Raw genomic sequence first — 22,580 nt, forward strand, 5'->3', positions numbered from 1 at the left:
GTCTTTAAAACCATACCCTCATTTTAAGCACCGAAGGGCCAATTTGAACGCCCAAAGGCAGAATTGGGGACACATTGTCAATGTTATGAAAACTGGACTCTGAATGACGTTTGGTATTTGAGCAGGAGGGGTTAGGCACAGCAGGTTGAGAGGATCAAGAACGCCTCAGTTTGTGATCTTGGGAAGGCATCATTCTATATTTTATTAAGGCCCTTAAGTAAATAAGCCTGAAGGGAGCCTAAACTTTGTGTACAGAGTTTTTGAAGTAGGTTAGATTTGGGGGGAGGGGGTGCGTGACAATTTTGGCTGCTGTCATCGTGGATCTTGACATTATGGGGTGATGCAGTGCTGGATCATCTGGGAACGGGAACAGAAGTCAAAAAGTATCTGAAATGAAAGAAATGTTTGCCCCGAAGCTGGCCAGTGACACAGAGATCTGACACATCCCTGGCTGGGCTTCCCACACTCCTTTCTATAAATGCCTTTATTTACTCTGGACGAGGATGAAGAGTCAAAAAAGGAAATTCACCTCAGCTTTGCTGCTCCCATGTCAGACTCCCCTGGCTGGTGAGTTCTCACCTTACCAGTCAGAGGAGGGAAGGTGTATGGGAGCAGTGCTCCAACAAAACAGGGCAAGGAGAGGGAGCAATTGCTATGCTTGAATCCCTGCCTGTATACAGAGGAGCGTCTGGACCTTGTTTGTCTGCTTGCATCTTCCTATTCCAAACTCAATGGCAGCTTCATGCCAATCCCAACTAGCAAGCTAAGTTGAAAACAGCCTTTAGCCACCAGGGCAGAACTGCATTGCTGTAGGGATCTAATTCACATTAAAGCCTATGGAAAGACTTGGGCCCTTAACCTAGCCAGCCAGTTGGAAAATAGATCACTACAAAGGCATAAATATTTTCAGCGTGTGTCGGTGCTTTCTGTACTACCTCTCTGAACTGCGCTGACCCTTCAGATTCTGGGGGGATATGTGGGGAACCCAGACAGTCTCATTGACATGCTTTTCCAATCCTCTTCCTTACCTGGCTTCAGCTAGGCTTGTGGATGACACAAAGCCCAACCAAAGATTGTCATGAGAACCATGGTATTTCCTATTCACTGTTGTTATTTCGTATTGATTATTCTCCTGTCTAAAGGCCCATCCTATCAAAAACCAGAAACACCACCTCGTGATTTAGAGAGCCAGGCCTACACCATCAATAAGGAATAACAATTAGGTGAGGTGCACAGTCTGAACAACCCATACACTGAAAACTGTTGATGTAAATGGTTTATGAAACAATCATGAACAGTGAACTCTTGCATCAAAATCTATGTCTGTCTGGGAAAGATCAGCAGACAAAGGGCTCAGATAAGCTATTCACACTGACGAATTTGTCAAGTTGTCGCTGAGCGGAATGGTCGCTTCCTACTATAGCTTGTGACAGTGACCGGATGGGGATGGTAGATGATTTCCTTGTCACCTAATATGTAATACAGAAATTCCCACACAGCGCAGTGACATTTGCCTGGGAGGCAAGAGATAATCAGCTACTGGCTGTCCTGATGCAGCACAAACTGAACCTGCAAAGAGCTCAATGCTTAAAGCTGGCATTTCTGCACTGGTGGCTTACAGCATTTCTCATGGCTAGAAAATGTCCCCCGCCTCTTCTAAGGGTTATATAGGAATCAATATGCTTCCTAATTGCTATTAATTAATATTGGTTGAGTTTTATCATTGTGGTTCATTTTCTTAACCTGCCTTCACAGAAAGTGAACAAAGCTCCCCCTTTTTGGGTTGGCTGCTGAATTGAGCAGCTTTTCTTATCTTAATGCTATCTTCACTGGGGATATAAAGCATATTAGATAACAGCAACCCACTTCACTAGGATCAGGAGACCCAGAGAGTTGTGCAGTCCATTTTATACATACCCCAGTGAAAAGCCTTCTGCCACAGTCAAGTTCCCACAGAAGAGTGAACACTGGCAAAACGACTGGGTGAGGGAGTATGTCTTAGCATGACCGTGTCCCAGAGATGGAAGGGACAGTATTCCAATCAGAGCTCATCCACACCACTTGCTAATGAGCCCCTCAGCAACACCATCAGCTCTTCCTTCCCCTCCCCGCCTCCCACACGTGAGTGTGCTGCTGCCTCAGCAGCATTCGCAGACCTGAGGAGCAAAAGACCAAATAATATCACCATGATAAATCTTTCCCTGCGTGCTTCATCTCTGCATCTGCATTTGCAGTGAGGCTAGAAGAGAGAGAACTTAGGTCTTTCTTGCTTTCAGTCAGTTCTCCCAGCAACAGGGTTTTGTTCTTGGTTGTTAGAAAAAGCACAATATGAAGCCATATGATAATTGCAGAAGACACATGGCATAACCTCTGCACAGCTTAAGGGGACTCACAATTTACTGAGCTGCAAGAGTTTTATGATTTTTGGACCAAGCTATTTCAGACTTCAATAACTGTCTGTTCCCTGGGGAGCACCTTGTGGCAAGTTAGATGATTTTTCACTGCACAGCCCGCGTGCGTTTCCAGTTTGCCAAACCATTGTCAATATCTGATCATGGGAGCCACTACACTGCCCAAACAAGAAGGCAGACAAAATCCAAACACCTCATTATGTTTCAATACATTTCTGGGCCTCATCAACTTCTGAGGATCAGAATGTTCTATATAGCAGCACAGAACACTACTGTATGTCTCGCACGATTGGCTCCCTCATCTAAATTCCTGTCCAGAAGTGACAGAAATAGCATCAAGCTAGGAATGCAGAAGGAATATGCCTTGATGACAAGTAGAAGGACAATGAAATTTATCTTCATGAGACTGGGGTGGCCAGGTAGCTCCATCATTCATGAGTGGCATAAAGTAACAGAGTGGGTAATGAGGTCAGTTTATGTGATAAGTTATTTCTCATATTGTCACCATCTGGTTGCGTCTGAAGTGAAGGAGTCTTTCTGCATGTATGGATGGTAATTCTGCAAAGCATCTTGATGCTTGTGAAAGGTGTAATATAAATCTATAGGTAATGCTAGGTCCAATTAATACACAGGAATGCAGTTTTTTTTATGGGACCAAAGATGCACATGCATTTTGCAAGGGTAAACATTCAGCATGGTTTGTGAAATCATGGCCCAGATGGATTCAGATTCTAGGTGTTTTGTGATACCCCGTGGGAGTTCATCACAGGAGCTATATCAACAGTTATCTTAACCTTGCGCAGACAGCAAAAGCAACGTGAGCCAAAGATAGATGTAATAGCTGAAGCCATCACTTGTCTGCACTCAGAAAATCCTGAGTCTGTGATCTTGTGAGATAAGCTGGTTCTGCGCTGGTTAGTATTTGGATGAGAAGCCTCCAAGAAAAATCTAGGGAATCTGTAAGAAGTAGTGTTGGTGATTCAGCCAGTGGCACGGAGCCAACACTCCAGCATGGGTTTACTGGCTGTTTTATAAAATAGGATGTTGAACATTTATAGTCATTTAATAAACTATGCAATTTTAGCAAGAATTGGAGTGTTCTTCCCAGCACCCAGGCCAAATTCAACTGCGTCTTGCAGCCAGTCTTTGTGAATCACTCCTGCATTGTTCACTGGATAGGATGTTTTCCCTCACCTCCTTTTGTGTAGTGCTGTGGTGCTCTACGAGGCAGCTGTTGTGTTCCAGTCTTTTGAAAGGTGGCTAATGCCTATACACAGTATACATTTGGGACAGTGCTCTGGAATCTTGCAGGCTAAAATGAAAGATGATTATTCCCCCATAGAGATAATCAAGTTATAGGAGATTTAAGAAACACTTCCCACAAAAATGAGGTTTGCAGTGACTGGCTGTCTCATCTCAAGTGTTTGTTACACTTGAAAATCACAGCCAAATGCACGTGTATCACTGACAGCAGATTGGCTGACCTAGTAAAAACGTGCCTGCCAATGCTTGAGCAATACAAATTAGGACATTGGGCAGAAAAAAAAGGAGCATACTTTTAAACTCCGGATTGGAATATGTTGGATTAGTACATTGTTATTGGAGAGACAGAGTGATAAAATGGCAAATATTCTCCTTAAAAATATAGGGCCTATGTGTAGTAAACAAGGACAGTTGGTATGGGTGGTTAAAAATAAATAACACTACCAGGAAATTCTGACTACATTTTAGATGGCATTTTCTTGCTTTGCCAGCAGCAGACAGCACAGTAATTAAGACACAGATAAATTTAAGAGATAAATTTAATCCAGCAGTGGATTTCCCACAAGAAGTTCTCCTACCTCTGACCTCTCTGGCTTTCTGTTCCTCTGGTTCTGTGCATTAATGTAACTCCTTCAGTGCCACAATTGTAACTACTGCCTACTGTAATGTGTGTCAGAATTTCACTTGTCACCCTTTTGTCACAATGGTTTGCTACCTGCAGGCTTGATGAAAACGTTAATGTTCTCTGCTCACATCAACTGCATATTGCTTAGGTACATCATTCTGACTGTGAGACATGGTGGATATTACTGCATTGTGTCAATTTACATTTTCTTAGAGTGGGGAAATGGAGTTCGGAATGAATTGGAATGAATAATAGCATGTATCAAGTTAGAGAGTTTTCTTGCATGTTGATCTTCCCGCTTGTTAGTATTAAAGTTACTTCAAAATCGGTTCTCTGTGTGTGCCTGCCTCATATTGCAGCTTCTCCCAAGAAGACCTAAAGATGCCACAGAGAGGCTTTGTATGAGTCATGCCAAGAGGGTTGAGGGTGATAGGTTCTGAAGAATGCAGGTGTATGTACGGGAACAAGTTTTATGAGACACTTCTCAAGATACCACAGTTTCCATCTTAGATAGTTGTATACTTCTCAATGTTCACTATGAGTCTATCAATAACAGCCATACAGAAGTCCAAAAATAAAACCAGCCTCTCATTTCTTGAGAGTCATTTATGCGACATGCATTATACCTCATAGACCCATAGAATCAGACCATCCATTCAGCAAGTCCAATAGTGACAAACACTTGATGCTTCTAAGGAAGATATAAAACCTCCATAATGCATCTAGTGAATTGTGAAATGTTGTTTTTGGGGAGAAGGGAAAGACTCCTTTCTGACCCTGGCAGTACATGCTTAATGGCACAAAACATGAGATTTCATTCTCCATGCCCTAGTTTGCATAACTAAATGCTAGCATTGGTAACCATTCAATAGATAACAAGAACTTCCAGGTTTTTACTTCAAGCCACGATATTCTTTCTGGCATTCTAGGGAACCAGAAACTTGTCATTTTTGTTGATTCTTCTCATGGGTTTTTCAGGAGATGGTCGAAGCCACAAAACTTGGATCTTGACCTGGATCCGAACTGCACCTGAATGAGGATGTGTTTAGGCATTGTGAATCGATCCGTAAGAGAAGTGAGGTCCGCTGCAACGTTTAGATCAGTATCCAAGCTTCCCCAAAGAGTGGAAAAGTGTTTGGATCTGGGATTTTGTTTCGGGTCCACCTATTCTTTGTTATCAAGGGCAAATCAAGGCCTGCATTTGTTTATGTACCTTGAGGTACAGCAGGAAATGAAGTTATGCTCTTATTGCACATGTGGATTTGGACTGGTGTTTCTTGAAGCTGCATATGTGCCTAGTAGCAAAGCAACTAAGTTTTAAAGTGGGATGTGTACACCACTCCTTTAGCTTTGCTCTGCAAATGAATTGTCAGTCTCTTTTTTATCATTATGTGTCCCCCAATTTTATTTGGCATAATTTTACTTACATTGTAAGATCCCTTGGGCAAAGACCATGTAGCTTTGTCCTTGTTGAGTGGTGTATTCTGTTATGATGCTGTGCTAATAATTATGCACAATAATGTAGAAAGTGGAATTGACACAGTTTATGACTTAGGCCTCAGTCCTGCCCTGTGTTGGTTCAAATAACATGAATGTCATGGTAAGATGCAATAGATACTGAAGCCTACATGTTTAAAGTGCACACACAAACCGGGTACCCAAAACATCCAGTGTGCACATGCAGCTCGGGGATCCATGCATGCACATCTCATTGTACATGCAATTCCAATTTGCAAAGCAACTTCCTGTGTTTTGTGCACAAGTGCATTTTTAGCCCAGGAATCTTTTTAGCTATAACATAATCGCAATTACCCAAACCTCAGTTAGCTGCTACTCTGCTATCCAAAAGTGGGTCATGTCCTCTGATGCCTGTTCACTACATTGAAAATTCTCCTGGTTATCCATGTGTATTAAATGTCTCCTGTGATACTGGGATAATCAAGTTTGCATTGTAGCCCCATCTCTGTACATGAGATGTAGGAAAGTTGGATGGTGAGCCTTTGTTTTCCTTAGCAGTAATCACCATCTCGTGAGAAGCTGCATGATTCACAGGGCCCACTAGCATAGCTCTAGTACTTGAGGCTTGGTGGGGGACACCTTGTAAGGCTTCATGTGGAACTGAAGGGAGGGTTGGTGCAGCAACAATGCAGCGACAGGAGGACGTGTGTAAAATCAGACTCCGAGCCTATCTGTGCAGTGCAGGGGAGTTTAACTGTTCATTTTCTAGCAAGCTAAAATAGTCGTTTGAAGATGTAGAACTGTTTGTCTTTTCACTGGCTTTGGCCTAATTACATATCACCTGCGGACTTGAATCACGCTGTTAATATTCATCTGCTGTTGCCGGGCCTCCAGATGGATCTAGTTTGTGTGCTCTGACTTCAGATGCTGCATTCTTCTTTTGTTGCAAGAATAAGCAAATAGAACGCTTCCGTCCTAGGGCCCAACCCTGTAAACCCTTATACCCTTGAGAGGGCCCAGCAGGATCAGGCAGTTAAATCCTTCCAGTTGCTTTTTATCTCAAAGCCAATCCCCTTGTAGCATTCTAGCCACCCAGCTCATGTCTTCTTGAGAGGAAGAAAAGTGTTAAATGGCAAGCCAAGGATCAGGATGAGCTCAAAACCTACCCATGACTCCCAGTTTGCTTTGTTGATAAAGAGACACTCACAAGTCCAATACTGATGGGTTCTCTTTTCCCTGTTGCATTCAGCCTGCCAGAGCCCCACATGACAAGTCTGTGGCTCTGTGCCCACTACAGCACAGCAAGGTTTCCTTATAGCTACATGATGGAAGTCAAAATATCCAGATGGAACCACAGAGGTTGCAACTTGCTGCAATCTCCTGTTCTTTATTCAGACCTGACAAGCTGAATTAACATTATCTCGGGCTGCTGTGTAAAAGAGCCTTTAGTTAAAAGAGTGACAACAACACAATCAAAAGGTAGAGGAAAAGTATTCTCTCTGCTTCTCTGACTGTCTTTTTTCTTTCTTTTCCCTCCAACATATTCCTAAAATATATATTAAAAGGTGCTTTATCTGGGGAAAAGGGGTCAAATGGAATTTAATGGGGTGGGGGAATTCCCAGCTGATGATGAGGCAATACGAACAGATGCATTAGAGCCCTCGAAAACATAGCTTTTTTTTAAAGGATTCCAAATTTCTAGGGACTCATTTTTCAACAAACTGCAGTCTACACTAAATCAGTGTTAATAAGGTAAACAGGATAGTCCCCACTGGATAAAACAAGCTGGAGACTGTCTAATGAAACAGAATTCTTTGGTGTAAATATCTTTCTGGATTCATGTGATTACAGCATGAAGTTCTTGCCACACTATAGTTAAGGCCCTGTCAGCCCCTTCATTATAGCCTCCGAGTATCAGAGTTTGTAGAAAAATAAAGGCTTTCCCACTCTCGCGGCTCGATGCCACATCTGCAGCTCAAAGATCAGCCAAAAAACATATTGGATCAGTTATTAATTTATAATAATCTCCCTTCCTTTGGCTTAAGGAAGTATTATTAAATGATCCAGGCATTTAGGCTAACATTTTTCAAACATGGGAGTTTACAGTTAGGCACCTAAATCCATGCGTAAGAACCTCAGTAAGCAGGCACTGAGCTCCCATTGGTGCTAGGCATTTTACAAAATATACCAGCGACACAGTCCTGCCCCAGTGACCTTACCACCTTTAAATGTAAGCAAATTGTAGCAAGCGAAGACAGACAATTGGAGAGAAGGGGAATCCTAGCACAGGGGTTACCGCAATAACACTATGTGTTTGTTTTGGTTAATGACTCAGGCTTCTTGCTAATTATGTATTTTGCTTGTTTATTTATTATTTGGGATGGGAATGCCAGGAGGGGATAGGAGTATATGGGAGGAGATGAAGTCATCAAAAACCGAAAAGGGAATATGAGTGCAGTGGAGGATTGGGAGAGGAGCGGGAAGAGGTAGATGGACGAGTAACAAATCTCATACCAAATCTCTTCGCTTTGAGTCAAGAAAATCCCAGCAACTTGAGAAAACAGCTCCCAGGGTTAGGTTTACAAGCAGGTTACTGTATCGCTACTTTTCTGGTCAATTAAGTGCAAAATCTACTAGTAAACATTTACCGACTGTAGAAGGTGATGGCAAAAAGACTCAAATGTACTTTGGGGTTATTCAGAATCCAGATCTAAACATTGCAAATGGCCACTACCTTTAGAACAAGCTGAACCAAAGCCGGAGACCCAAAATACCCTTGAATCTTGGGAATGCTGGAAACCGGAATCCCAATTTTAAAAATGTCTTATGCCTTTACAATAGGCCATAATTGGATCCTAGGATGCAAACACCACACATTTTGGTGTGTTTGAAATCCATATTTTAATCCAGATTGGAAAAACGGGCTTTCTATCTCTCCCTTGCTTCTGGGTCCTCGCTGCTCAAGAGCAAAATGCATCAGCTTTCTTCCCCATTCCAAATCCAACATACTATGGACATGAAGCACAGGCAAGGTTTTATGTATGAGGGGGGCACGCGGAGAACTGAAGCATCGCAGATTCATTTTTACCATGCACATAATACATTCAGCAGCGCTAGTGTCGTTTAGATGCATCACCACAGCTCTTCAATTGTTTGCTGCTGATTGGTGTGGATGACTCAGTCTGACACAGCAGCAGGTAGTGAGGTAACATGTATTTGTGTTGGTAATGCTATCAGCCTAGCTGGTATGCAGAAAAGGCTCTTTTCAGACTGCGCTATAGGAGAAACAATGGGAAGCAGGATTAACAAAGCCTTTGTTGATATCGTTCCCATCATTTCTTCCTGCTGGTGTTTTTCAGGGGACTGTTTGGCTTGATCACCTTTATACTGCTCTGATTTATGTGGGATATTCAATCAAAACTGAACTTGGCATGTTAGTGAGGAAAAGAAAAGAGCTGTGCCACATGCATCTCTCTTGTCAGCCCAAAATAATCAAACAGCACAAAGGACAGCATGGAATGCGATTCTATATTTTCCCCAAATATTATAGTCCCAGGCCTCCTCATTAGCTGTCATTGTTCCCATTAGATATGCTACTGGGAGATGAGAGGTAATTAGTGTGTATAACCCAAATACCTTGTGGAATGTACTGCAGTGTAAGCTAGAATAAAGATTTTAATTACCAAATGTATCCTATCCACGGCAGATATAAATAGCAGAGATGCTGGAGTGTGCATTTTCCAAACATACACTGAACGCTTCCCTTCAGTTGGCAAAATCAGCCGACTTGCCAAATGGACGCATCCATTTCTATGAAAGACTGATCAATGAAACAAAGATAATTAGTTCTTCTTCTTATTTACTGGGCACTGAGTATGTGCGTGGCACTGTAATCCCCAAAGGCACTTGCAATAAATATTTATAATTGATGGACATGTTCATAGTAACAATTGCCTTTCCAGGGAGTGACGTGTGACTGAGGCAGACCTGTAGTTAATAATAAGCTGCAATTAGACTCATGCTAAAGCCTTGGCAGAATTTTAGGTACCTTCCAATGTAGGACTTATATTGAAGATGGCTTCCATTATATTTTATGCCCAGGCAGCTTAACACACGAGGACTGCTAGTTCTGTCCCCCAAACTGAGGCCTGGATTGGGTGTAATAGACTCAGGCCTGTGTTGGTGGTTGTGTGATACCACACCATCTCAGTGACCTGTTGAGGAGTCTGGTGCTTCTTGGGGCACTAGCAGAGACCAGTTCCCCTACACTCTGGGTGCAGGAATTGTATTTGCTAGTGGCCCTTGTGGGAAGGGGGAGCCACTTTGCACCTTCCCTGTGACATACTCAAGCAAAGGGTGTTGTCACAAGCAGAAAACTGTCCCTGCCAGGCAGCCTGATTCTAACTTAGCCCACTAGCTGCTGCCATGTAACAACATATGGGAGCAGGGCACAGAGGCTTTTTGGGGCCGAATAGGAGCAGGCTAGATTGATAACGATCTCTCCCCTTTTCTGCAGAAAGGTGGGTGTTCTTGGAACACATTTCTTCCCCTTCTCATAAAAATGGGATCAAAGACACTTGTGCACCTCAGCCTAGCAGGAGAGGATGAAGTTAGTGGGGATTCATTATTGCATGTACAGTAAAATGAAATTTGAAGATGTCGGAGTGCTTGACGGTCCATGTGCTGAGTGTATTCTCTTTGGATGATACTGTAACTGATGAGTTGTACTGATATGCTGCCAAGGGCTCATTAGTTTAATCTTGCCCAATGAAATGGCATGACACAATGTGCTGACGTAGCCTACAAGCAGCCCATTCATGTATTAAGATACAAGATCTTCGGTGGGTGTAAATCTGGAAGACTCTATTGACTTGAGAGGGAAGGTGGTGCTTTGATTAGGCCACTAGCCTGGGACTCAGGAAACTGGGGCAAACCTGCACAAGTCACTTGGTTTCGCTGGCCCAGTTCCACAAAGAGGCCTAGGTCTTGCAGCGCTGCGTATTGCAGCACCTAGTAACTCACCGGAACACCGCTGAGATCGACAAAGCCCGAGTTACACGTCTAGTCTCGTTACACAGTGATAGGTATGTTAGCCAGTGTGCCAGGCGGGGAGCCACCTAAACAAGCCAATGGGAGCTGCCAATGACAGGGAGTGTATGTCAGAGATAGGTTCCTCCCTCTGGCCTGGACTTCGGTGCCTATCTCTGCTTAGTGATCCACAAATGGGAACCCACCGCCTCGGGCTTAGGTGAGAGATTGTCTTAGGTGTCCAGACGCCTAGAGGGAGGCAGCTGTCCACAAGCCCAGAGGCAGAAACATAGGTACCTAGGGGACTTCTGCCTTGAAAACATAGGCACCAAGTGAGTAAGCGCCTATAGGGTTTAGTGGGAGTTTAGTGGATTGCAGTGGAGCCAAAACTGGGACTGAGGTAACCAAGTCTGGGGGTTAGATGCCTTTGTGGATCCAGGCCTCAGCTGTAAAATGGAAATAAAAGCACTTTCCTACCTATCAGAAGAGTTGTCACGATCAATACCTTAAAGATTGTGAGGTGCACAGATAGCATGTTAATGGGGCCACTTAAGATAGCTAGATAAGACGGACTTCCAGTGATGGATCTATGCTAAATTTATACCAGTTAAGGATCAGGCCCATTATTTGGCAAAGCATGATTCAAATCATGTGGCTGGGTAAAACATTTTAAAAAATGTAAATAACAGGTTTCCTACCCAGTGATAAAGCTTGAGATTAGTGCTTGACTTATGCTGGATAATTAGTGTAGTAGGTAATTATTTCAGAGCTGGCACATCTGCGAATACAGCACTGCTATTGAATTAGAAAATCTGTGTGGCCACCAAACTAAGATGGCTGCAGCAGTTCCACCTGGGGATCTCTAGGCAAGATTAATTATCTTTTTAACTGGCAGGGACTTGCCAAAGGATTGTGCAGACACTACCGTGTAGCCTCATTGCAGTGGATCCTGAGAACGTTTCTTTGGAAGAAAATGCCGTGCCCCTGTTTTTGGGGGCTGACTGGGCTAAGCGGTTTTGACTCAGCCAGAAGAGCTAAAATGTGCTAAGGCTACAACAGCGAGTGATGACCCGGAGGACGGGATAAGTGGCACGGACGTGGCCCGCAGGAACCTACAGAAAGGGCAGTGAAATCTAATCTTCATATGAATACAGAATTGCTATGGCAACAAGGGCACGTTGCAGAGCACATTAGAACTAGTGGATGGGGAAAAAAATCATCTAAAAATGACAAATGAGCTGGGAATCAGAGTCTGCCCAGCTCAGTGAGTAGCATAGGGGTGAGAGTAGCATGGGTCCCAGCAAGACCTGAGCTTCTAGCCCAGCTAACATTGCAATACAAGGTGGGGGAGGTGCAGCACCTCCACTGGAGTTGTGCCTGCTGAATGGGGCCCACCATGGTCAGTTCTCTGCTCTGCCCGGCTGTGGTGAAAGGTTAGGGGATAAGCTTCGTATCTTGGCCAACCTCCCCCCTCTCTCTCAATAGAAGTGGTGACAATGCCAAAGCCTAGCTGAGCTGTCAGTGCTAAGTACAGAATACTCCTGTTCTCTACAGTCACTCCAGGTTGCATTAAGTGAATTGCTCTGGATGGTATGTTGAGATGCTTGGAATATGGCTGATGCTACCGAGAATGACATTTTAATCAAGTTGCTCTTTTAATATTCATCTGTGAAACTGCAGCACCCTTCTCCCTCACAGAAACACACATCTCAAAGAAATGCTAGCAACTTGCCTTATTAGGGGTTTTTGTTACTTATTAAATGTCAGTTGTGGTCTGAGCCCTGTACAACACAGAGAAAGCTACGGTTTCTTCCCTGAGGAACTTGCACTCAAAACTGAGCTGACCACAAAGTCAAATACATAGGGCCATAATCATCCCCGGGGTAGCTGCACTAACTTCAGTGCGCTGCAGGAATGAGTTTGGCCTATAATGCACTGAGTGATCGGTGAAGCACAAAACTCAGAGCAGGACAGATGGTTTTTTCAAGAAATACTTTGGTTGTGGTGAATGATCACTGAACAACTTTGCCTCTGACCTGTGTTCTAAAGAGGGATTCGAATGAGGAAAGGGCAGTTGCCTGACACAAAAATGTTCTCAGTAAAACTAAATAGCCTTTCCATTGCACATTCCCAGTGTAAAACTACCAGGCAAATAGCTTTGCCCTAATCATTCAGGTTCTCAAAACAGCTGTGCAAATAACTGAAACAAGCTTGATTTGGAATCTCCAGGGAATTCACAGCAGCAAATGAGGACAAGATTGGGTAATCTGGGTCAGATTTTAGCAAGTTGTTTGCCTTTTTAAAAGAAATCATACTAGAGTTGTGTGTGTGTGACAAATCAAGTGAAGCTCAAATGGGTTTGGGACCAGGGTTCTCCAAGCCCAAAAGATGGGCACATTTAGTTTTATAGGGGCTATGCAAAATTACCCCAAAACTTTACACCCACACCACACCCTGCACACATACATCCACACACACACCAGGCCCTATTCTGGTCTGAAATGGAGAAATCAAAAAGGCTTAATTCAGACAAAATGTCAGTTTGATTAAACACCCCCAAACCCAACAAAACAACAAAAAACTAGCTGTTTTCCTCCTTCCTACTAACTCTTCCCTGCAACTGCCACTTATCTCCCACTACCAGCTAGGTCCTCCAGCAAGCATTCAGCCTTCTTATAACATGTTGCACGAAATTAGGTACCATCAATTCACCACAGCTGGCCAAGCCCTGCTACCCTATCAGACCCTGCAAGCCACAGTAGGCTATTGTGACCTTGAGTGCATGTATGTGTGTGTGTGTGTGTGTGTGAGAGAGAGAGAGAGAGAGAGAGTGCTCTCTGCCAATCCCTGGATGGGGTTTAAACACTAAGCTACATACAGATTCAAAGGTCATACTCAAAATATACAGAAGATCATTAAAAATGGACAAAAAAATGCAGAATGATCCCATCTTCTAGCCATGCTTGTGTTTATTTTGAATTCTGATGAATCAGTGGCCAGAAGATTAGAGTGACTCCCAGGGAGCAAGAAAGTAACACAAGGGGAGAATCAGAAGCTGTCGCAAAAGAGACTTGGGTTTGTGAATCAAGAAATACTTCTCTGTACAACATATGACTAACCTGTGCAACTTGCAACTGTAGAACATTATTGAAACAAATAACGTAGTGACATTAAAGAAAATTAGACACATGAATAAGAATAGAAATTGCAATGAAACAAACTAGGATAACCTATACAAGGGCTATCAAATCTCCTGTTACAGGGCACAAGCTGATCATCAGTTTCTGACAGCCTTCTCTCTAGTATCTCTGAAGCTAGTCTCTTTTTCCCATCCCTGCTTCTGAGCTAGAAACACATAGAGGCAAATTAGAATAGTAGTTGCAACAACATATCAACTTTGGTCTTTTCTAGTCCACAGGAAAAGAGCAACTTTCATGGACTTCAGCTCTATCCATGTGCCTGCTCTGTGAAATAACTAACACTTCAGTACCTGGACTGAAATATAACACTAGGCAAAGCAGTTGTCCAACAATAAATAAAGACTTGCTAGCATTTTATCCTGTAGGACCTTACTGCATTGCTATATTTACTAAGATACCTGGGATCAGCCACATGGATAAAAAAGGCTAATAAAAGACCACTTGGGATGATTTTAGACATGTAAGTGTTTAGTATGTTCAGCCTTGCACTGAGTTTTGCTGGGGGGATTAGGTATCAGCGTGAAAGTTTTGCAACCATATAACAAAATGTTGCAAATTGCAGGAAGTGTATCTGTGATACTTTGAATGTCTGTGCAAGTATGCACACAGAGATGTGTGCCAGGAAAAGGATTCTCTCCCACCTTTCCTTTCCAAAAGTTTATCTTGCATTTAAAATTCATCATCATACAGTGCAAAGTTCATTTCCACAGTAAACAGAGGCCATTCAAAAGTATTAGCATTGCTCAGGCTGCTGTTCCTAGCCTCTCTGTACTCTGGGTAGTACATTTCTTCTGCACAATAAGGAAGAGAAATCTTGGTTGGCTATGATAGTAGCCAGGGTTATGTGGGTCTCGTTACTTTCTGGCCACCCTCCTGCACAGCTCCAGTAGCTTCCCTGGAAGAAGGCTGCCTATAAAGCTTTCATGTGGCTGCATATATTTCGGCTCCAGTTTGTCTGGTAAGTTAAGATGCTGTTTCTTTTAATGCCTTTCAGTGCTACTTATTGTTATGCCCATCCGAGGATCTGGCCAAAATGTAACATAGGCCAAAAGACAAGGCAAGGCGAACTGCCTCTATGATCCCACCTCTGTTTAGAAAGCTACCAGTGCGGAAAACCTGGCTGCAGTGCATAGGTGCTGGAAATAGGGGTGCTGCGGCTTGAAGTGGTTTCCATCATATATGGGGTTTGCAGTTTGGGTCAATGGTCTCAATACCCCTGCTATAGTGTGGTGCTGATCTGACATGCTTCCTGTGTGGGCTGAACTGAACGTGTTCCTGACTTATGCTGCAGCCCTATTGAAATCCAGAGCTGTAGCATACTGTGGGTGCGTGATCAAAACATGGTTCTGTTCCATCTCAACTGGCAAGACCTGGTTGTATTTTAATCAAGTCAGGGCAATGCCATGTAGCCAAGAACCCAGTGTGCCCATTTTCCCCAGGTGTAGGGGAACCTTAGCCAGCATCAGTGCAGTGCTGTAGTTGGTGAATGCTTAGTACAAACATGCTCACATGCAACCAATCACATCACCTCACCCTACACTTTTCCTCCAGTGTTCGGCTCTGGGGACCAGCGTCCCAGTCCAATGGGTTTGCAGATGCCACCCTTCATGGAATTGGCTGCACAAGCAGAAAATTCCATGGCTGCCCCCTCCCAGCGCAATGTGAATCAGGCCATATTGTCATCTGACGTCAGGTAGTGTTAACATAAATGCTAAACAGCCAAACAGCTTCAGCGTCACAACTCTCAGCCCAGTGCTTTACCCTGTGTGGGTAACAATACAAAACATACAGCTTCATCATTGCAATTCAGAGTCACGTTGTAAGCTGTGTAGAGTACTGTTCTGATCGAAGGACTCAAGCAATCTTCTTTTGTGCCCAAAGGTATGATTTCTACGTAGCACATGAAACAGTGACACTTTTTAAATTAAAGTACAAAAGACATAGCACATGATCCAGTTTGAAAAGCTGGAGGGTGTCTATAAATCCTGGCTCAAGTCAGATGTGTCCCTCTCCAGTTAATGTGAGATTTGTTACCATAGACAGGAAACAATGCTTCCAAACGCCTTTTATGGATAGACATTTCACAGATTTAGATTTTAAGCTCTTTGGCTCAGGCATCATCTTTGTGTTACGTGTTAATACAGTACCCAGCAAAGTAGGGCCCTCATTCTTGATTGTGACCTTAGGCCAGTCAGGTCATCTCTCTGTGCAGCAGGAAGACGGGGCTAATAGCTTACCCATCTCTGTGGAGCGCTTTGAGGTCTTTGGATGTAATGCACCAGACATGTGAACTATTCCAATGATGATGAAAATGGAAAAATAGGCAAAATGCATCTAATTGTGTTTTTAACCTTGCATCAGTATGATGCAGACTCCAGGTTTCAATTCTAGTGCACAATAAAATGTATCCTTTTTATCAAGATTGTTTTTATTGTATCTAAAATGTATAAGAGCTAAAATAAAAGTAGCTTTAAAAACAAAACACAACAACTGTTTAAGATCCTTTCCCAGAGAAGTATCTGAATACACCTGCTGACTAGGAAAGGAAAAACAATGATATTTGAAAATAAGAGTTGAAAAGTTCTTTTTTTTCTCCTCTCATAGTGGATGACTTCACTGGTGCTAGCTGGGGCCTTGGCTACACTGGCGCTTTACAGCGCTGCAACTTTCTTGCTCAGGGGTATGAAAAAACACCCCCCTGAGCGCAGGAAGTTACAGTGCTGCAAAGCGCCAGTGTAAACACTGCCCCAGCCCTGGGAGCGCGGCTCCCAGTGCTGTAAGCTAATCCCCACAGGGAGGTGGAGTACCTGCAGCGCTGCGACCACACTCGCACTTCAAAGCGCTGCCGCAGGAGTGCTCCCACAGCAGCGCTGTATGGCTGCAAGTGTAGCCATACCCTCAGCCTAAGGAATGGCTTTCCTTGCTCAGCTTTAGGTGTCAGTGAAACCATTAATAGTGGCAGGACAAATCTTAAATGATGAACCCAGGTTTTGACATGGGAAACACTTTTCACTAAATGTTGGTGTTGCTGCATTTCTCGGTGTTGTGCTACATTTCATACCTATTTTGTATTTACACGGCCAAGGGCTACAGAGGAACTGAATTTGTCCCTCATTCATCATGTGAGATCCCCTTCAGTACATGGGAATTAATACAGATATGTTCTCGCAGGACTCAGCCTTTAAGCTGATACATATCCAGTGGTTCTCAATGTGCCCTCTAATGCAGCTTGCCTGCAGCTAGTAACATTTTGTGTCCATCTTTCCCAGGACCACGCAGATATTGAGTGGAAGTTTGCACGGACAAAGCTGTGGATGAGTTACTTTGATGAAGGTGGCACTCTGCCCCCTCCATTTAATATTATCCCAAGTCCCAAGTCAATCTGGTACCTTTGCAAGTGGATCCACAAGCAGCTGTGCCCAGACATGGACTCTGAGGATGAACAGAAGAGGCATGAAAACCTAAAAACATTCACAGTAAGGAGGCTTATATTTTAGTATTTCATTTGCCCAGAGTATTATTTATTAATTCAGGCTCACAGAGTCCAGTATCCCTTTGCTTTTGGTAGAGCCAGTGGGAGACATGGAGACGTGACTGATGCCCATGTAATATACACCTACCTATTTAATTGCAGGAACGGCATGCTGACAACCTGATTCAGAATCAACATTACCAGGTAAAGCCTCCAGTACATTAAGTCATTTATTGCCTATTTCTTGCTTGTGCTTGATTCGTGACACCTTGCCGGCTGCAAAGTGCTGTAATGTATTTTGACACGTGTACAAGCCCTAAGAGGTTTTGGCTCATTGTGGAATAAAATATGCATGGCTTCTTCCAAACGGTCTGTGCGGCTCGGGTCAGCGACTCACATGTGGCCTTTCACCTCTTCAAATACAGTGCAAACGCTGGGTGAAATTCCCATTGAATTCAGTGGAGCCAAGATTTCATGCCTGGTCATGCGGTGAAGGGAAACCCTTATCAAAATTACTGCTTTAAAAAGTCAAAAAGATTAGCCTTATTTTTGCAATGAATTCTGAGATTCATCACAAATAAGGAGCAATTGGGGTCTGTTTATGACTGAGGAAGGCTCAGATGAGAGGAATGTTTTCTTCTGCTGCAAAGCCTTTTGTAGCTTCTATTTATTCTTAGCCTGCCTGGGTTCAAGAATTCATTAGATTCAACTTATAACAGGATGAATGCGTATTTACAATACCAGCTGCTTGAACCCCACTGAATGCATTATTCTGAGAGGAAAAACAATAATAATAATAAATCCTCTGAATGTTGTTACATACTACATCAGGCCTACATTTTCACAAGTGACTGATGATTTTGGGTGCTTCAATTTTTAGGTGTCATAGGGCTTGGCTACATTGGAGAGTTGCAGCGCTGGTGGTGGATTTACAGCGCTGCAACTTACTCACCGTCCACACTTGCAAGGCACATACAGCGCTGCATCTCCCTGGCTGCAGCGCTGGCTGTACTCCTGCTCTGCCTGGGGTATAAGGATTGCAGCGCTGGTGATGCAGCGCTGCTCTGCCATTGTGGCCACCAAAAGCGCTGTAATTGGCCTCCAGAGGTATTCGGAGGTATCAGAATGCCTGTTCAGCCACTCCCAACAGCTCTACAAATGCTGCAAATGTGGCCACACTGCAGCACTTTCCCTACACAGCTGTATGAAGACAGCTGTAACTCCCAGCGCTGTACAGCTGCAAGTGTAGCCATACCCTAAAATTGAGACACCTTAAAGGGGCTTAGTTTTCAGAGAACAGGCACTTGGTACTTTTCTGAAACTCAGGCCTCTCTTATATGTCTTAAGCTGGGCACCACAAAGTCAAGGCATCCATAGTCACTCTTGAAAATGTAGTTCTCAGAGCTTTTTGACTTCACCGGGCTGTTGACAAAGAGGATTTTCAAAGATGCCCCTGGAGTTAAGGCTTGGCAATCTGCCTGAGGGACATGTATCATAGATTTACTCTCCCCACTTACAGACACAGAGAGGTTGAGGGCAACATTTGGAGTGAGAAGAGACCTACTGGCATGCTGAAAAATGTGTGTTCAATTGCACACCTATGTTTGTGAACACATCTACAGTGGCTAAAAACCAATTTGCTTATGTAATGATAGCCATGACCTACACAAAGGCAGGGGCAAATGGGCACATACTTTTACTTACAAATGGATCTCTCCCCACCAAAAATTCAGTCTGAATTGAATAGCCCAGGACCACAGAAGGAGTCAGAGACCTAAGGCGAGTCACTAAGAGCTTATCCTGTGAAGTGGAGAATCTTCAGATCCCGGTACCAGTAATAGGTGCTCAAGGTCTGGGAACCTTGCAGGATGGAGCCGTTAACATATGTTAGACTGATCACCCTCAGGATAGACTATGCCCTTGGATGGATGTCCATGGTTTCCATTTACTTCCATGGGACCCCAGTTGATATCCATGTGGGCCCATGTGGCTCTGAATGAATCCAGCAAGTTTTGGCTGTTCTTCAGTAAATGTATTTGTTTAGCTATGGAGATGTCCGTGACTCATGAGTGTGGGAAAAACAAATCTCCAAGTGACATACTTAACAGTTCCATAATACCTGGCATATATATGAGACTTGTACTGCAATTTTAAAAGCACTTGACATTCTTTAACCAATTAAGACTCATATTATCCCCGCGATGTGGGTAATTATCCTCATATTACAAATGGGGAAAGCAAGGCAGAGAAGTTAAGTGGCTTGAAGTCATGTGTCAAATTAAGAAGGCAGAGGCATGAAATCTCTTCTCACACAAGCATTGTTACATACAGACAATGCAAATACAGGACTTTGATTTATGCTTAACTGCTGAGCTTTCAAGATGCAAGATCTATAACTCTTTATAATGCTTCATTATGTTTGAAAGAACATGCCCCATTTTTCAACACCAAAGGCAGGTCTGTGACTCCGCAAACAGTGGGACAGAGACGTTACAGATAGTGAAAACACAATGAGACTGCCCCGTTTGGCCTCAATAAGTAGGTAGCGGAATCATTCATGTTCTTTTATGTTTCAGGAAGTGATCAGAAATCTAGTGAAAAGATATGTTGCAGCAATGATACGAAATTCCAAAACCAACGAAGGATTAACTGAAGAAAACTTTAAGGTAATCCATTATTCTGTAATACAGTTGCCTCTCATAACACTCAGTGACGCCACCTCAGTGATGCCACCTCCTTTGTAAAGCACTTTGAGACCTACTGATGAAAGGATTATTTAGTATTATTTGTTCTGAGCATACCTGTGACATGTATGTCTATATGCATTCTTGTGAGCAGGCAAGGTCTGCGCCTCCTTTTGGTTCCCTCTAGGCTTTAGCAGTTTAGCATGTTATAAAGTGCAGTAGGTTTGTCTGGACTAGGATTTTAGAAGGTGTTAATCAGATTGATCTTATTTCATTTAACATCACTCTTTTAAATGCTAGTCTAGATAAGACCAAAGATTGTGTGTATGAACAATAACACCAGTGGCAAGGAACATGATTATGCAAGATCGCAGACCAATCAAAGGCAGCCATGAAGAGACAGACTTAGATGACAATCAACAGATGAAACATCACAGTGTGTGTGTGACAGATGGGCTATGTCTTTTCCTTAGTATGCTTGAGTTTCTGGGGGAGTCAGCCCCAAGGAGGGAAACATTTGTCACCCAAGTTAAATGTGGGGCCCATCAACTAAGAAAGAGTTACATTAATGCTTGTAAATTTCAGCAGAGCCCCCTCTCGCCCCCATTCACCCCTTGGGTGAACATCTTCATTAAATTTTTAAAAAACAATTATTCCTTTTTTTCTTGGTGTCAAGAGGGCTGGCCTAATGGCTGTTAGAGAGAGAGATCTAGAGAGGCTCTCTCTCTAGGCACAGAATTACTAAAATGTTCCTTCAGTCGCTGAATAATGAAAGATTTATCTGGTATTCTTGTACATAGTGATTTGGTATCAGACATTTGCATAACTTTGAACACTCCTCTCAGAGGAATACAATCATTCTTTCATGTCACAGATGAAGCTTCTGAGTGTAACTCATTTTCCGTCTTGCCTTAGGAATTAAAGCAGGACATATCTAGCTTTCGCTATGAAGTTCTTGACCTCTTGGGAAACAGGAAACCCCAGAGGAGAAGTTACTCTACTAGCAGCACAGAGGTCTCCCAAAAGGATGAAACCAACGAGGATGGTGCTGGAGAAAAAGCTAAAGCCAAGAGTGTTTCTTTCAATATAGACAACAAGAAACAAGATTTCAATGTGTCAGCTCTGATTAAAACTATGTCTGGGATCGAAATTGTGGAAGAGAAACCAAAAAGCAATGGAATAAATAAGCGCTCTTTTGTCCGAAACGGGAATAGGGTTCAGAGGCTTTCGAGCTCCAAGAAAGAGTCTTTCAAAAGACTGGGTCTCCTCTTCTCGAAGATGAATGGACACGTGCCTGAGCCAAATTCAGAGCCTATGTACACTATTTCAGATGGAGTTATTCAGCCACATTACATGTGGCAAGACATTAAATATTCTCAGATCGATAAAGAGAGAGAAGAGAACTGTTCCAAAAGTGAAATTAACCTCAATGAGGTGGACTACAGTGGGAACATGAGACTTACAGGACAGAGCAAGGAATGCCCTATGGTTTGTACCAGCTCTCTTCACTGTGCTTCCAATATTTGCTCCTCTAATTCCAAACTTATAGACTCCACCGAGGATGTGTTTGACTCCTGGGGAGAGACCCGTGACTTGCTTATAAACCAGTGGAAAGATGGGCAGGAAGATCATATTACAACTCGGCTATAAGTAAAGCTATTAAACACCTGCTATAGGACGTAGCTAAATATTTGTCATTGTTTGCTATCACCGATGGTTCAGAGTCAGGAGTCCCTTTCGGTCCCTAGCATCGGGTGTAGGAATCTAGTTATTTTAGCCTGTTTTATAGCCACCTTTACCACATTTTTTTATTTGCCTTTTTACACTCACCAGTGCTGAACTATTTACCAGTTTGGGCCAATGTTAAGGATGTTCAATACTATGCAGCAGAGGTGCAAAGTGCTGTTCCCTACCAATTGCTATGCTTAGCCTGTATGTGCTTACTGTAAACCCCAAGGTTCTTTTATTGATGCAGATCCAGTCTTCAGATCCCATAAACCTCAGATGTTTTGGTGGCAGAGTAAAGGACCTGTACAGTTTCTTTCCTAATCCAACTATCTGGTTGTTCACTGGATGTCAGAGACAGATGTTGCCTCCTGATTCAATGGGTGCAGGGATTGAGGGGGGAGAGAGGAGGGGGATCATAGTGGGCCTAGGCCTTTGAGGGTCGCTGCTCTTCCTGCAGGAATGGGAGGAGATCAGGAGTCAAAGAGGGCCGGGGGAGGGGACATTTTTCTCCCTACAGGAATGGGGGAAGTCAAAGAGGGCTCAGGCCTAGGGGAGTTACTTCCTCTCCATGGGGACTGGAGGACCTCTGCTCTGTATGCAGCCTGGGGGCTGGTCCAGCCTCTCCTTGAGCTCCAGGCCCGCTGCTGGTGGGAGCCATATCCCTGACCCAGTCACCTTGGACCTCATCCAAAGTGAGATCTGGATTTGGCC

At 43.4% G+C, this 22,580-nt stretch overlaps 1 protein-coding gene across 2 annotated transcripts in view; it reads left to right on the plus strand.

Moving 5' to 3' along the window:
* The window catches only part of TRPC5 (transient receptor potential cation channel subfamily C member 5), a 139,297-nt gene extending 117,032 nt beyond the window's left edge, over positions 1 to 22,265 (plus strand). For both annotated transcript variants that reach the window (XM_030576272.1, XM_030576271.1), the window contains exons 8-11: positions 17,255 to 17,461; positions 17,620 to 17,661; positions 20,034 to 20,123; positions 21,057 to 22,265. In XM_030576272.1, coding sequence (XP_030432132.1) covers positions 17,255 to 17,461; positions 17,620 to 17,661; positions 20,034 to 20,123; positions 21,057 to 21,791 — 1,074 coding nt within the window. In that variant the 3' untranslated portion in view covers positions 21,792 to 22,265. The remainder of the gene's footprint in view (positions 1 to 17,254; positions 17,462 to 17,619; positions 17,662 to 20,033; positions 20,124 to 21,056) is intronic.
* Positions 22,266 to 22,580: the final 315 nt, after the last annotated feature.

This window comes from Gopherus evgoodei, chromosome 9, assembly GCF_007399415.2.
Source record: "Gopherus evgoodei ecotype Sinaloan lineage chromosome 9, rGopEvg1_v1.p, whole genome shotgun sequence".
NCBI classification, from domain to species: Eukaryota; Metazoa; Chordata; order Testudines; family Testudinidae; genus Gopherus; species Gopherus evgoodei.